This window comes from Gopherus flavomarginatus, chromosome 1, assembly GCF_025201925.1.
Source record: "Gopherus flavomarginatus isolate rGopFla2 chromosome 1, rGopFla2.mat.asm, whole genome shotgun sequence".
In the NCBI taxonomy this organism is placed as follows: Eukaryota; Metazoa; Chordata; order Testudines; family Testudinidae; genus Gopherus; species Gopherus flavomarginatus.
The window spans coordinates 156460530-156475476 of NC_066617.1; the positions used below are offsets into that span (position 1 = coordinate 156460530).

The following is a 14947-nucleotide window of genomic DNA, read 5'->3' on the forward strand; positions in this document are numbered from 1 at the left end:
ATTCTGTTGTACCCAACATTACCCTGTCAATGGCAATGTTGAAGAGGATTGCAGACATGGCACACCCCTGACATACTCCTGTTTTGACTTAAAAATTGAGCTCACTGTGATCGACCCTGCATGTAAAGTTGAAATAGAAGCTTTTGATGACATTGATTATGTGGAAAGATTTTCCATATGCGTGCAGAATGCACCATAGGCTGGTCCTGTGAATGCTATCAAAAGTCTTCTCAAAGTCCATGAAATTTATGTAGAGTTGCTGTTGACATTCTAAGCACTGTTCTATTATGTTTTGTAGAGTGAAGATCTGGTCTGTGCATCCTCACCCATTCCGAAAACCAGTTTGCTCTTTTCTGAGAATGCTATCAACTGTTTCTGATATATGCTGGACTATGATCTTACACAATACTTTGCTTGGCACAGATAAAAGTGTGATACCATGCCAGTTATTACAATCACTGAGAGTTCCTTTCTTTTTTTTTATCTTCACTACAACCCCATTGGTCCACTTATCTGGCACTTTTTCCTTTTCCCAGACTGATGTAAATAAGGGGCCGGGATAGATGCAGCTAATTTAGGACTTACCTTGAACAATTCTGCATTCAAGTTATCCTTGCCTGGAGCTTTCCCATTTTTTAAGGATTTGATGGCTTGTATGATCTCCTCCTTAGTTGGGGTGTCTGTGTTGATATCCAGGAGGCAGAAGAAGATCTTGATGTTTGCTTCCTCTTTAAGTGTCTCCCTGTTCAGCAGTGCTTTGAAATGCTCTGTACTAGGCTATGTACTGAATTGATAGTTAAGGACAGATTTTCTCAAAGGAGTGAGATGGAAGGACAAACTTCCTTGTATGGGACCCACCTTCCATGAAAGGTAGAGGAGGCTGAGCATTGCTCATACATAGAGAGATCACAGTTGTGAGATGCAGACACGCTGCAGTGAATCTGATCATTAGAAATAGCTACTGGTGGAAATGGTGACAATGAGAACCATACGGTGGCTTGCCTGCCTGGTTCAAAGGTGATGGGTACATCCAGACAAACTTCTTATGAGTTCTAAGCAAGAGTCTGTGGTCGTGGTACATTTTGGTAGCAATGGTGTAGGAGAGAAGTACTAGAAGTTAAATTTAGATTACTAAGGAAAAGATTTAAGGCCAGGGTCCCTGTGCAGCTTCTCTGTAATACTTTCAATTCCAGGCATTTCATATTAGTATGTTGCAAAAATTGATATTCGCCATATTTGCCACATGCTAAACAGGTTAATCATTTTGGGGAGAAAAAACACTTGCCCAGGCAAAACCAGTAAAAATCTTCTAATACATTTTTGTTTGGTAGCTTTGACCAATAAACACCACATTTAAGGCATTGAAATTAACTTAAACAGTAAAAACTGTAGTTATAGTCATGTTGCAGTGTTTCAGGTTCTGTGCAAAAAATGATACTGCTTGACAATTCCACATCATACCCCATCTAAATGTACATAAAATAAACATTCAAATGATATATTGGGGGAGGGTACAGTAAACTACAAAAATGTGACCTTTTTTGGAGAATTGCCACACATCTATTTGAACTATTAATAAAACAGCAACTGTCGCTAAGCTGGTTACTTTATGTAGTTTTTGGGAAGCCTTCCAGGATTTCCCCATTTCCCATCTGCAGTGTTTTAAGGACTCTGCTTTGCATGCCCTAGCCTTCTAGTTAGGCAGTCGGGATGTGACATTCCCTGCTTGGGCTAGCTCCAGCTGAATATTATTCATTACAATTGACCAATAGATTTTGGGGTACCAGTCCCACCTGCAGTTCTCTAAGTCCTTCTATTATCTGTTTCTTACTGAGGTCCTAATCTATCTCAGAAGTCATCAGAGGTATTTCCAATGATTTTAATCAGAGTTGGGTTGGGCCCTAACTGAGATAGTGGCAAAGGTATATTATGCAGTGCAAAGCAAAATTGACAGTAGCTGTCACTTATTTTTCTATTCATGCAGTAAGCTTAATGCCAGATTTACTGGTGTTGGGTTTTTGTTTGTTATGTAAGCAAGTGTTTCTGTGGTTTTGTCTCCCTCTTCTGAGTTCCAGAAAAGCTGGACTATGTTCTAGAGGTCTGCTTGGACCTAATTTTAAAGACCAACCTGGACCTGAACCTGACCTGAGAGCTTCAAATAGTTTTCAGAACCCACTTGACCTAAACCCAACACTTCACACCAAATCTGCATCAGTACCACTGCCTCACCTTTGGGTTTTGTCTGGTGGAAGCTTCCTGCTTGCCCCCCATTCGCAATTCATCTCCAGCCACTTTCTGCTTTTGGGGGCAGCACAGTGGTGGCTGTGTACCCTGCTCCTACTGGATGATACCACCTCATTCTGCTGTGTGTGCTGCCGAGGGAAAAGCACTGTGACTTTTCGGCACACTCCACAGCACACGCAGCACAATGAAGTGGCAGTGACTGGCAGAAATAGGGCATGTAGCCCTTGCCATGCCAACTCCATGGGCTGGAGGAAATGATTGGAGATGACCCAACCCAAGCCCGAGAGGGTGGGCTGTTTTCAGACCTGACCTGACCTCAACCTCAGCAGTGTTCCATAGGGTTCAGATCAGTTTGCAAAGCTCTACCTTGTTCCTCCTCCTATGGTATGAAACAGTAGTTTGGTCCATTTCAGCTTCAGTTACATTTTGGCTTAGTTTGATCCATAGAGTCATTCATAGTAAGAGGCAGAATTTTCTTTCTCCTCTCTTTCACTTGGCGGAAGAAACTCCTCAGAAACTGAACAAGAAACCATGAAAGCCCAAGGCCAATGGTATTGTCTGTCAGACAAGACACAATTCAGCAAGATGCAGCATGCACCTTCATTGTCTGAATCTGAGCAAGTAAAATAGACACCATGTGTACCCAAGTGTAATTGCTGCAAGGGTGGGAAAAAGAAACATGTCAGAACATTTGAGTAACACCTAATTCAGCCCAAGGTTATACATAAATCTGATGCCTGCTTAGAAACAAAAGTAGGAAAATATTATGGCTGGATTCCTCTTCAGCAGTGCGTCCTACATAGGTGAACTTTATTAGAAAGAAAACAGAAGTGAAAAGAAACATGTAACAACTTTTTATGGCGTTTTGTCCTTTTTTTTTTTTTTTTTTTGCACTACATAAAGTGGTTATGAGGCTCCAAGGAAAACAGCCCAGATGTTAGTGAGTTGTATGAAATTTAGTGGCAGCAGGCTGTAAAAAACATAGCCATAAAACAGCCTGTCAGTGTCACACATCTGGACAATGCAGCTGTATGTTCCTGCTGCTGTCATCACCTGAGGAAAACTCAATAGCCTTATTTCACATAAATTAGGCTACATAGTACCAGCCAAATCAACATTAAACAAAGAGAGGGTGTCTTTGCACCAGTATAGCCCAGCTCAAATTGCCAACAAGCAGTTTGTATCTTTCAGTCAGGGTTAGTAACTCAGACACTAGCCATTTTATAAACAGTAGCCCAGGCTATCCCAGTTGGTTTGGTATCTATTCAATTCTATTTAATTTATAACTCTCTAAGTTGCTGTTAATATCGCTCCACTATTTAAAACCTAATAGTGGATGTTTTTACAACATTAACTGGATATCTGTATACTCCTAAAATGAAAAGTAGAATGTTGCCCCCATCTCAGCTTGTGTGTAGTGTGACAGTGAGCAGCACGCCAGCTGATTAGCAAGAAGGACCTGAGAGCCAAGGAGTGGAGATAGGCTGTTACTGCTGTTGGGTCAGTTTTTGAAAGTATGACTTAGGATGGCCATCTTATTGTGGGCCACATACTTTAAATGTGAAATATCAGTCCACCTTGTCAGCACACAGTGTATGCCAACTTTTATATTGAAACTGTATTAATAATAACTCTTTCTTCACCTCTCTGCAGGTGATAGAGGCAGCCAAAGCCATTCTGGATAGTGGAGAGCAGCTTCCTGTAACACTGGTTGGAAAACTATTGAAATTTCAGCTGCTTTGCATCAAACAGAAGGACCTGCAGAGAAGAGCCGCTGAAAAGAAGGTACTCTTGTGTGCTGTAGGGAGGATGTTCCCAACTTTATGAAGGCAATTCCATTCCCTCCAGATCACACAGTCAAGTGTTGCCCAAGTAAATTCAACTTCTGTCCCTGCTACTATTAGAAAATATTATTCAATAAATGCATTTATAACTGAGAAGAAGCTAAAAACAAACCAAATAGAATATTTTTTTATTAAGTCTTTAAAATAGTTAACGCCTTAAATATTCATTCCTGAGTACTGAGATGCAGAAGGTGGGACAGGAGAAAGAAAAACAGAAAGGGAGCAAAGTTAATACAAAAGTCCTTTTTATTGGAATGAGATGGAAATAACTGCTTTTAGTAATTATAAAGAAGATTGGAATTATAGGGGAAGACATCAGAAGAAACAAATGGGATACAAATGCAGAACAGCTAGGTGCTGCAGTGTGTGTAAAAGGTTAAATAAGCAAATGAGACTATAGAACGTAAGGAAATATTAAACTGGAAAAAAATAGTAGCAAAGGACTCTGAAGGTGCTGAAAAACATCTAGAGCTCTTTGCTCAAAACCAGACAAGTTCAGTGTCTACTGTGTTCGGGACTTAATTCTAGGAAATGACGCAGATACAATAAGTAAGGCAGTGTTTTGTGAACATTCTAGAACTGACAATTGTATAATCTGACTCTATGTGTTCATTGGGTTAGGAACCCAAAGCTGTAGCACAAAAAGATGGGGTTTACAAAAGTCTGAACTGGAATAAATTTGAAATGAGATGAAGAAAACTGGTTGGAATCCACCAATCCTCTAGATAGCGTTAAGAGTCTCGGAGACATGTCTGAATGGTTTAAAAGGAGCATATGGCATGCTTAGCATCGGACTGAGAAGGAAGAGAGCAAAAGAAGAAGAATCTCTGGTTTCTAATTTGAACTAAAAGACAACAGCTACAGCCAGAAAGGCTGCTTCTTCTGCAGCATCCAGCAAAACAACTGAGTATGGTAAATGATACCAATTACACAGAGCGCCGAGAGCTTTTCTTGCTGCTTGTACGCCCCTTCAACATGACACCATGAGAGGGCAAAAAAAGAAAAGAAAAATCGAATGTACCTTTTAAAATATCTATTTAATCTAATCTGGGGCCACAAACACTAAATTGCCTTAGTTTTAAGTATATAATTATGGCACTACAGGTGACACCATCCCTGCAATTTTTTATATATATACTGTCCACCTTAGCTCTATTTTAATATCGTTTTTGTCCAGGAATTATCTAATGATTCATTAGTGTCCTGTGTGAAATGAATGTAGTGCTCTCAGTCCCAGTTCATAGTGGATAGATGTTCACAACAAAGAAAAGACCGACAGAGTTGGCACCAATTGATTCCATGGTTGGCAGTTTCAATAGAGACGCTAAGGACTGAACCAGCCTTAGAGTCTGAACTTTTTGATCAGCCACAGTTCCCTCCTGGTCCACAGGGAAGTTTGCACTGCTGCTGCAAGTGCTGTACCTGCTCTGAAGCTTAAAGCATCAGAGGGCATTAGTTTCCAGTGCTGTATCAATCCACCTTTCACCAGCACCAATTTCACTCATTTTTAAAAATCATCGTTATTTTCTCATATATACCCTATTCTTTTAGCATGAGGTCTTGGCACTGCTATTTAATAGGAATATAATAAACTGAAGAGTATGAGAAGGGAGAAAGGGTGGAGCTCAAGACAGCTGCACCAAAACAAAATCCTGAAGGGTCAGAGGGAAAAATATTCAAATAAATATATTCAAACAGTAAAGTTTTACTACAGTCAACCATTTGTTCTGTATATGCTTAGACTAATAGGTGAGATTAGTTTGTTAATTTTACCAGGCAGCAGAAGAGCGAGAGAAGGAGAAAGAAAAAGACAAAGGGAAAGCTAAACCTCCTGGCAAGAAGGAAAAACCACCCAGTGCCAAATCTGCAGGAAAAGGAGGGAAGGGAAAGAAAGCTGAAGCAGTACCAACAGCAACTACTATTAAAAAGGACACCACACTAAAGCGACGGGGAGAAGAGGAGGAAGATGACAAATATTTGGGTATGTAAGGCATGCAAATACACTGCTGATCAACTCACCCAAAGAGCATTTAAAAGTCTTGAAACCTACCTGCTGATTCAAGACTCTGATGTATTCCCTTTAGAAAGATTAAAACTCATTAAAAGTCAAGAAGGAAAATAGTTACATTTACCTCCATATCCATGAGGCGATCCTCTCCTTGTGTTATAAAATATCAAAAGCTGTACAAGTTAATAATGTGCTAACCAGTTCTGAGAAAAATTGTATTTCTAAACCATAGTGGACATGTGCAGAATTGAGCCTTTTATGAGGTAAGGCTCACTGTACATTGCACTTTGTTTCGTACAACATACAGTAGAACCTCAGAATTACGAACACCAGAGTTATGAACTGACCAGTCAACCACACACCTCATTTGGAATCAGAAGTGCGAAATCAGGCAGCACCAGAGACCAGAAAAAAAAAGCAAATACAGTATAGTACTGTGTTAAAAGTAAGCTACTAAAAAAATAAAGGGAAAGCAGCATTTTTCTTCTGCACAGTAAAGTTTCAAAGCTGTATTAAGTCAATATTCAGTTGCAAACTTTTGAAAGAACAATCATAATGTTTTGTTCAGAGTTGCAAACAACCTCCATTCCCCAAGTGTTCGTAACTGAGATTCTGCTGTACTGTTTTCCAGTTTACTAGTGGATCAAGATGGTGTCTAGAAAGCTCTGCCTCATTCAGTACATATATTCACTTCATTTTCCCCTGAGCAGTAAACTCTGCTATGCATGCATGAGCACTGCTGCCTTCTTTCATTTAGAACACTTGGAGATTATTAAAAAGCATTTTAACTGTGTAAAAACACACTCCTGCACATGTTCAAACTATAACTGACAAACCAAAAGAACTTGGGCAAATCAAAAATCCATTTTTCACCAAAACACTGAAAAGTGCCTGTCCTCCCACAGGACTCATCCTGCCACATTTCAGCTTCTTACCCTTATGCACTTAGGTGCTAAATCAAAGTCAAAGACTTTTTATGTTGTGGAAAATGTTCCTTTTCCATTTCCTTCACTCTCAAAACCAGCTCAACTGTTTTTGTACATACTTACCTAAAAAATTCACTGTTGGATAATAACTTTCATGTACCATATGCTCAGTAAGAACATGATAGCACTCCATGTTTTTGAAACTAAACTGGCTCTCTATTAAGAGAGCTATTTACAAAGATGCTGCATCTGTAGGTAGCACTCTTGCCATGTGCAAACATACTGGCTTCCTGGTGCCTCCTCCAAATTCTTCCCTTCTGCAAGCTGTGCTCCTCCCTACAAGTTCCATGCAGGTTGCTACAGAAACCAGTTGGAAAATTTCAGTCTAAAAGATGAAAGTTCAGAAAATTGTGTGCATCAGAACAAAAAGGGTTACAATAGAAATATTTGTGCAACCTTAAATATAGCTGTTGCTATGCAATTGAGCTACAATATACTTTAATATAGCAGCTGAAATGATCTATTCTAATCTGCTCTCCTTTTGTAATGTGACTGGTGATTTCGATATTTTGAACAGATGATGAACCAGATGATGGTGCCCAATATTACTTCATAATTTGGGGTTTCCACAACCCTCAGTTACTGCCTGTACTTTCTGAGCTTGGGGTCAGTATCTCAAATGTAATTAAGATTTCTTCTGAAAATTACGAGCCATTGCAGACATACTTGGGAGCAGCTAAACTGCAAGAAGAATCATTACTTACGCCTGAAGGTAAGCTAGTGCTAGGACAAAAATCCTTTATAAAATCCTAAATATTCTATTTTTAAAATTTTATTTAAATTCTTATCCATGCTTAGCATTGTGTTATCTGAGTGCCTGTGATCTCTTTTTAAAATGTTTTAAATATCTAGGCCTACAGGAGGAAATGAGCTGAATATTTGTATGCTACCACTTAGGAGTCAGCCAGTTAGCTTCTTTGACGCTTGTCACTAGTGCCGGTACTTGCTTTGCCTTGTAATCCCCATGAGATGTACTATGATATCACAACTATTAGAGATGATAAATTTTCTTGTCCAATATTTACAGAAGAAGAGATTCAACAATATTTTTCTCCTCTTAATAGTCTTCCTCACTCCCTTCTTTTCCCAGTTTTCTAGATCTTACATTGAAGAATAATTAATTAGTGGCATCTAGCCCACCTGTCACTTTGGAAAAATTGATATAGTATTAGTATAAATGAAACTTATAGGTCAAAAATTTCAATGAAAGGACTCCAGCTTTTGAATAAATTGTCTGTCAAGCCTCTTAAAACATTTATCAGTTGCAGGAACTGAAGATGCCTCTCAAGCTCTTTAAGACTGATGAAGTCAAAGAATCAATTGGTGAAATCAAAGAATAAATCCTGTAACTGGATTCATTCTGCAGCATTAAAGTGCCATAAATTGTCAGTGTATTTGTGTACGCATGACTGTGAACCACTGATAACTACTCTCTAGGAACAGTTTTCCAACCAGTTTTGCACCCACCTTATAGTAGCTCCATGTAGGTTGCATTTCCCTAATTTGTTTATGAGAAGGTCACGCGAGACAGTATCAAAAGCTTTACTAAAGTCAAGATATACCACATCTACCACTTCCCCCCGTCCACAAGGCTTGTTACCCTGTCAAAGAAAGCTATCGGGTTGGTTTGACATACTCCCACTGCATTGTATCATATTCAACATATAAACATCTGTACCTGATACTCAGACATAATTTTCCAATTCACATTGCTTTGATAACAACCCTTGAGCAACATCAGTAGATGGAGGTGCCTTAGTTGAGGAAGAATAGTCCAGGGTTCTCTTCATGGCTGCCACAGAATCCTTGTATGGCCTTGGAAAAGGTAATAGGCCAAACGTTTCAGAACAGTCCACTACCGTATTTTTGGGGTTATCAACTTTAGATGCCTCTGGATCACTAGAGTTATACCAGGTGTGACAGACCCAGGACAGTGTGCTACAGGAGTCTGGTAGAGGGCAAATATATACTAGTCACTGGCTGAGTAGTTTTCTGTTCCCTGAGTGACTAGAGCAGGGGCTGCACTGGAGTAATCAGGAACCTGCTAGAACCAATTAAGGCAGACAGGCTGATTAGAACACCTGCAGCCAATCAAGGCAGGCTAATCAGGGCACCTGGGTTTAAAAAGGAGCTCACTCCAGTCAGGGAGGGAGGAGCTAGAGGAGAGGAAGTGCATGTGAGGAGCTGGGAGCAAGAGGCACAAGGAGCTGAGAGTGAGAGGGTGTGCTGCTGGAGGACTACGGAGTACAAGTGTTATCAGACACCAGGAGGAAGGTCCTGTGGTGAGGATAAAGAAGGTGTTTGGAGGAGGCCATGGGGAAGTAGCCCAGGGAGTTGTAACTGTCATGCAGCTGTTACAAGAGGCACTATAGACAGCTGCAATCCACAGGGCCCTGGGCTGGAACCCGGAGTAGAGGGCGGGCCCAGGTTCCCCCCAAACCTCCCAACTCCTGATCAAACACAGAAGGAGTTGATCCAGACTGTGGGGAAGATCACTGAGGTGAGCAAATCTGCCAATAAATGCAGGACCCACCAAAGTAGAGGAGGAACTTTGTCATACAGGGATAAATTTAGCCCCAGGCCTGATTTTTAGAGGTGCTGAGCATCCAGAACTCCAAAGCATTTGCAGCTGCAGATTCTCAGCAACTCCAACAATCAGGCCATGATCCCAGAGAGAGTTTGCAGGGCTGGCATTTAGATAAATCATTTTTTCCTCATTATCCAGGTACATTTGAAATTTGATCTTTACAATACAATAAACATGGAAACCTGCACTGACGTTTCTACAATCACATTTCACTGATGAAATGTACTTTAATCTCTCTTTGTCTTAGTTTCAACATCTATAAAATGTGGATAACAACACTTATCTACCTCACATTTAAAGAACAGTTACTAGTTTAGGCCCAAGGCATTTTGATAAGTATAACCTTAGATTTTGGATTTCAGGCATTTATTTGTTGTTTCTTCAAGTGCAATGTCCTATGGAGTTTTTACCTCCTTACATTTTTGTTTTGTATTTACAATCTTAAGTTGGGCTTGACCTCAGATATTTTTCTGGGAATTTGTTTAAGAATGGGAATATTTTGAAGAACACTTTGGGTAGAGTAGACCAACCTGCAATTCATGTTTCCTTCTCAATATTGCAGAAATATGTGGTTCACTATTCCCATGTAAAAGGGAGATATTGGGATACAAATATGCTATAATTTATCTAATTACGATGCATTTATAGTTGTAGAAGCTGAAAAAAGGAAGAAAGCTAAAGCCATCAAAGATTTGGAAACATTCTGGAAATACTTGGAGCCAATTCTGAACAGTGGGAAACATGGATCAACTCTCTTTGATGTTGCCAGACTTCATCACATAGTAAAGGAAAATACATTTCCCCCAGACTGGACTAATAGTGACATGATGGTCAGTAGTTTCCTCTTTCACAATGAGCTGCCCACTTAGTTTTTATAGCATTTAACACCAATTTAAGTACGGTGGGAATTTGAGCTGTGTGTATCTGTAAAACTTGGAACTGGACTGATTGGTTTACTGAACATACAAACTATGCCTGTGGAGATTGTTATCTCCTTGAATGAAAGCCATTCATTTTCTACACCTTATAAACTTGCTGAGTGTATCTATAGGGCTTCTATGTTCTTTGAACCAGTGTTTTAGATAGTGAGTTTCTAAACCGTGAGCCATGGTTGCAGAGTTTGTAATCTCTTTGAAGTCTAATAGTAAACAAATTCATAGCTTCCACACACTCCTCATTAGAGGTTCAAACATCAGTATTGAATAACTCCAAAATTATATTGCCAGCTCTTTAACAATAGATCTGTGTCCTAGATCTCATTGAGGGCAAATGAAAATAAAGGAATAATAAAACAAATGTGGAATTTCTGTGCAAGCCATTGTTGAGATATGATGTTCTAATGCACATCCCGCATTGCCTCTGGGGGGGGTCAGCCCCAAAGTATGCTTCAAATGCAGTACACAATTATGGCCACCAACCCTCTTTCTTAAAGACCAATCACCCAGTAGAAGCCAACCAGCACTTCTTTAATCCGCAGAGGTGCCCCAGCTCAGAACTCTTCCCCCACATTTTTTGTCTTTATTCTTCTGCAGATTGAATTCTCTTTTTCAGAGAATCATAGAATATCAGGTTTGCAAAGGACCTCAGGAGGTCATCTAGTCCAACTCCCTGCTCAAATCAGGACCAATCCCCAACTAAATATCCAACCTAGACCTCCCCCACTGCAACTTGAGACCATTGCTTCTTGTTCTGTCATTTGCCACCACTGAGAACAGCCTAGCTCCATCCCCTTTGGAACTCCCCTTCAGGTAACTGAAGGCTGCTATCAAATGCCACCTCACTCTTCTCTTCTGCAGACTAAATAACCCCAGGTCCCTGAGCCTCAACTTGTAAGTCATGTGACCCCCCCCGCTAATTATTTTTGTTGCCCTCCTCTGGACTCTCTCCAATTTGTCCACACCCTTTCTGTAGTGGGGTACCAAAACTGGACGCAATACTCTAGGTGTGGCTTCACCAGTGCCAAATAGAAGGGAATAATCACTTCCCTCATCTGCTGGCAATGCTCCTACTAATACAGCCCAATATGCCATTGGCCTTCTTGACAATAAGGGCACACTGCTCATATCCACACTGGACTCATATCCAGCTTCTCGTCCACTGTAATCCTCAGGTCCTTTTCTGCAGAACTGCTGCTTAGCCAGTCAGTCCCCAGCCTGTAGCAGTGCATAGGATTCTTTCTTCCTAAGTGCAGAACTCTGAACTTGTCCTTGTTGAACCTCAGATTTCTTTTCACCCAATCCTTCAGTTTGTCTGAGTTACTCTGGATCCTATCCTTAGCCTCCAGCATATCTACCTCTCCCTCAAGTTTAGTGTTATCTGCGAACTTGCTGGGGGTGCAATTAATCTCATCATCCAGATCATTAATAAAGATGTTGAACAAAACTGGCCCCAGGATCGACATCAAGCCATTGATCACTACCCGCTGAGCCCGACAATCTAGCCAACTTTCTATCCACCTTAAAGTCCATTCATCTAATTTTTCTGTTCTTCTTTTCTAAGATTTCCTTTCTGCCCGTATCCTCAGCTCATCCTCCCATGTGAGCTTTTTTTCTTCTCTTCCATTTCCTCTCAGAGCATCATTGGCTCTGTTCAACAAGGTCACTCAATCTGGTACCACATGGAGGATCTCCTTCCCCACAGTACTGCTTCAAATACAGCAGAATTCAGCATAGCTGCAGTGCAAAAAAAGGAAGGACATCCCTCTACTAAAAAGTAGTTTTGTACCCCACTCCGTCTAGCAAGGATCAGTGTGACCAGGAAGTAGCAGAGAAAGCCCAAGCAGGCTCTAGGTGTTTCTACTCCAGATCTTTACCATGGCAAGGGATCCAGTGTCTCCCTATTCACATTAGATGAGGGGAAAAATCCTAAACTACAGTGACGGGTTGGATCACAGAAATCCCCTTGGGGACTGCCAACTGATGTGCCAAGACTCCTTCTGCCCCTGCTTTCCCTGCCAGTTCGGGACCCCAGCACCCTGAGCTTGCTGAGCCAGGCATGCCTGTCTGCTTCAACAAAGACCCAGGGTCTGAATTACTTGCCCCAAAGCTGCAGACTTAACTGAAAGCAGTTACAGAAGTGTTCTTGTCTTTAACACTCAGATGCCCAACTCCCAATGGGGTCTAAACCCAAATACATCTGTATAACGCTTATACAAGGTAAACTCATGAATTGTTCGCCCTCTTTAACACTGAGAGAGATATGCACAGCTGTTTCCCCCACACACACACACACCACAGATATTAATACATAATCTGGGTTAAATAATAAGTAAAAAGAGATTTTATTAAATACAAAAAGTAAGATTTAAGTAGTTCCAAGTAGTAACAGACAGAACAAAGTGAATTACCAAGTAAAATAAAATAGAACATGCAAGTCTATGTCTAAGAAACTGAATACGAATAAAATCTCACCCAGTAAGCTTCCTTTTACAGACTAGTCTCCTTCTAGTCTGGGTCCATCAATCACTCACACCCCCTGTAGTCCTTTGTTCAAGTTACTTTCAGGTATCCTTGAGGGTGGAGAGGCTCTCTCTTTAGCCAGCTGAAAAAAACCAAATGGAGGGGTCTCCTGGCATTTAAATAGACTTTGTCTCTTGGGTAGAGACCCCCTCCCCTATGCAAAGTTCAGCTCCAAGATGGAATTTTGCAGTCACATGGGCAAGTCACATGTCCATGCATGACTCAGAACTACAGGCAGCAGCCATGGGGTTCACATGCTACCTTGAACAACCTCAAGTAGACTTCTTATGTGGATTGGAGCATTCCAAGATCCATTGTTCCTCCATTGTTCGTTAAGTGCTTTCTGATTGGGCACTTAACTTTGCAAATTCCTTTCTAAAGAAGCTGACCAAATGCCTTACAAAGCTTACTTAGAAATCAAGCAAGTGTACTGCCAATATTCTATACTTCAAGTACAGAAATGATATATGTGTACAAATAGGATGAATAGTCATATTCCCATAAAACATTATGGGGTACACCATCACAACTACCATAACACATTCCATAATTTCTTCCAGTTTATTTGTGGTTTATAGTAATAGAGTTAGAGGACAGACTATTTCCTCCCAATACTTATATTAGTGGATTAAATTCTGCATATAAACAATCAGTGAACTAGCAAGTCCCTCAAAACTGAAGGGATCAGATTGCATTTGGCTAATTCCGCAGTGGCTTCTAAGGCATACCTTGAAAATGCCTCATTTGTGGAAACATGTAGAACTGCTACTTGAAGTTCAGCCCACATGGCATTACTTTCTTCACCTGACCTTCAGATTCAATGTTCATTTTGGGAGAGCAGTTCTTCAGTCATTCTATTAAAATCCTCTCATTCTCATCTCTTTTATGGGTCTGTTGCTTATGAATATTCCAACAGTAAGTATCTTTACTGTCAGTACTGAAAAGGGAGAGAAAAGTTACGTGTACTATAGTTCTTTGAGTAGATTGAAAGTCTCAATTTACGTTTCTTAATTTCTCAGAGACCAATATAGACTCTAAAGAAGTGGGGGGGGGGCGGGAGTTGTAGGGCTTTAAAGAAATACATATAGAAGGGATACCAAAGAACATAGGACCATATCATAGTATACGGTGAACGGATGCAGTAAGTCTATTTTGGTGGATTCCTTCTGGAAAGTCTTTGCTGAGGTTAAATACACTCTGAACTGTCTCCAGGACATGCATGGGGAGGACTCAAATGAAGGCCTGCCAGACATGCTATCTGAAAGAAGAGAGATTGACGTATAATACAAGTAAATTACCTTTATTCAGGTTTGCATATTTTGAAAATATGCCTTGCCACAAATATCAGACTTTCCCAAAACACCCTCCTATGCCCAAAAAGTACAGGTGGCAAGTTTTAGACAGAAAACGGTGTGAGGTTTTTGACAAAGTATGTGTGTGCTGGGAGGAGACATGGTGGGGAATTGATAATAGAAACACTCATCTTATCCTAGCTGTTGGCCTTGTTAAACATTGGTAGTTCATGTTGCTTATAATGTCTGTAGAATTTCTCATTTTGTTTATAATGCTTGCATGTTCAAAACATTCCAACAAGCCTGAATTAAAATGTTCCAGTGTCCTAGTAACCACTGATGAATAATAGAAACAAACATAGGAGGTTTCTAGATCAACCATTTTTGACATGTTTTGGGTTGGAAAAAAGAAAAGAAGTTCAGACTTTTTAAAAAATAAAAAACACTAACTTTCCTAAATTCCTGTTATTCAAAAATGACTTGCCTTACTAATCTTGAAGTATCCTGTCATAAAAACAAATCATATCA

The 14947-nt window shown here is 40.3% G+C and overlaps 1 protein-coding gene across 6 annotated transcripts in view; it reads left to right on the plus strand.

The window, feature by feature from the left end:
* Positions 1–14947, plus strand: part of SPAG17 (sperm associated antigen 17) — a 328728-nt gene that overhangs the window by 84386 nt on the left and 229395 nt on the right. For all 6 annotated transcript variants that reach the window (XR_007769040.1, XM_050921082.1, XM_050921091.1 and 3 more), the window contains exons 4-7: positions 3898–4029; positions 5865–6069; positions 7600–7794; positions 10318–10499. Coding sequence is in view for 5 of the 6 variants with exons in the window: in XM_050921082.1 (XP_050777039.1) it covers positions 3898–4029; positions 5865–6069; positions 7600–7794; positions 10318–10499 (714 nt within the window). In the remaining variant the exon portion in view is untranslated. The remainder of the gene's footprint in view (positions 1–3897; positions 4030–5864; positions 6070–7599; positions 7795–10317; positions 10500–14947) is intronic.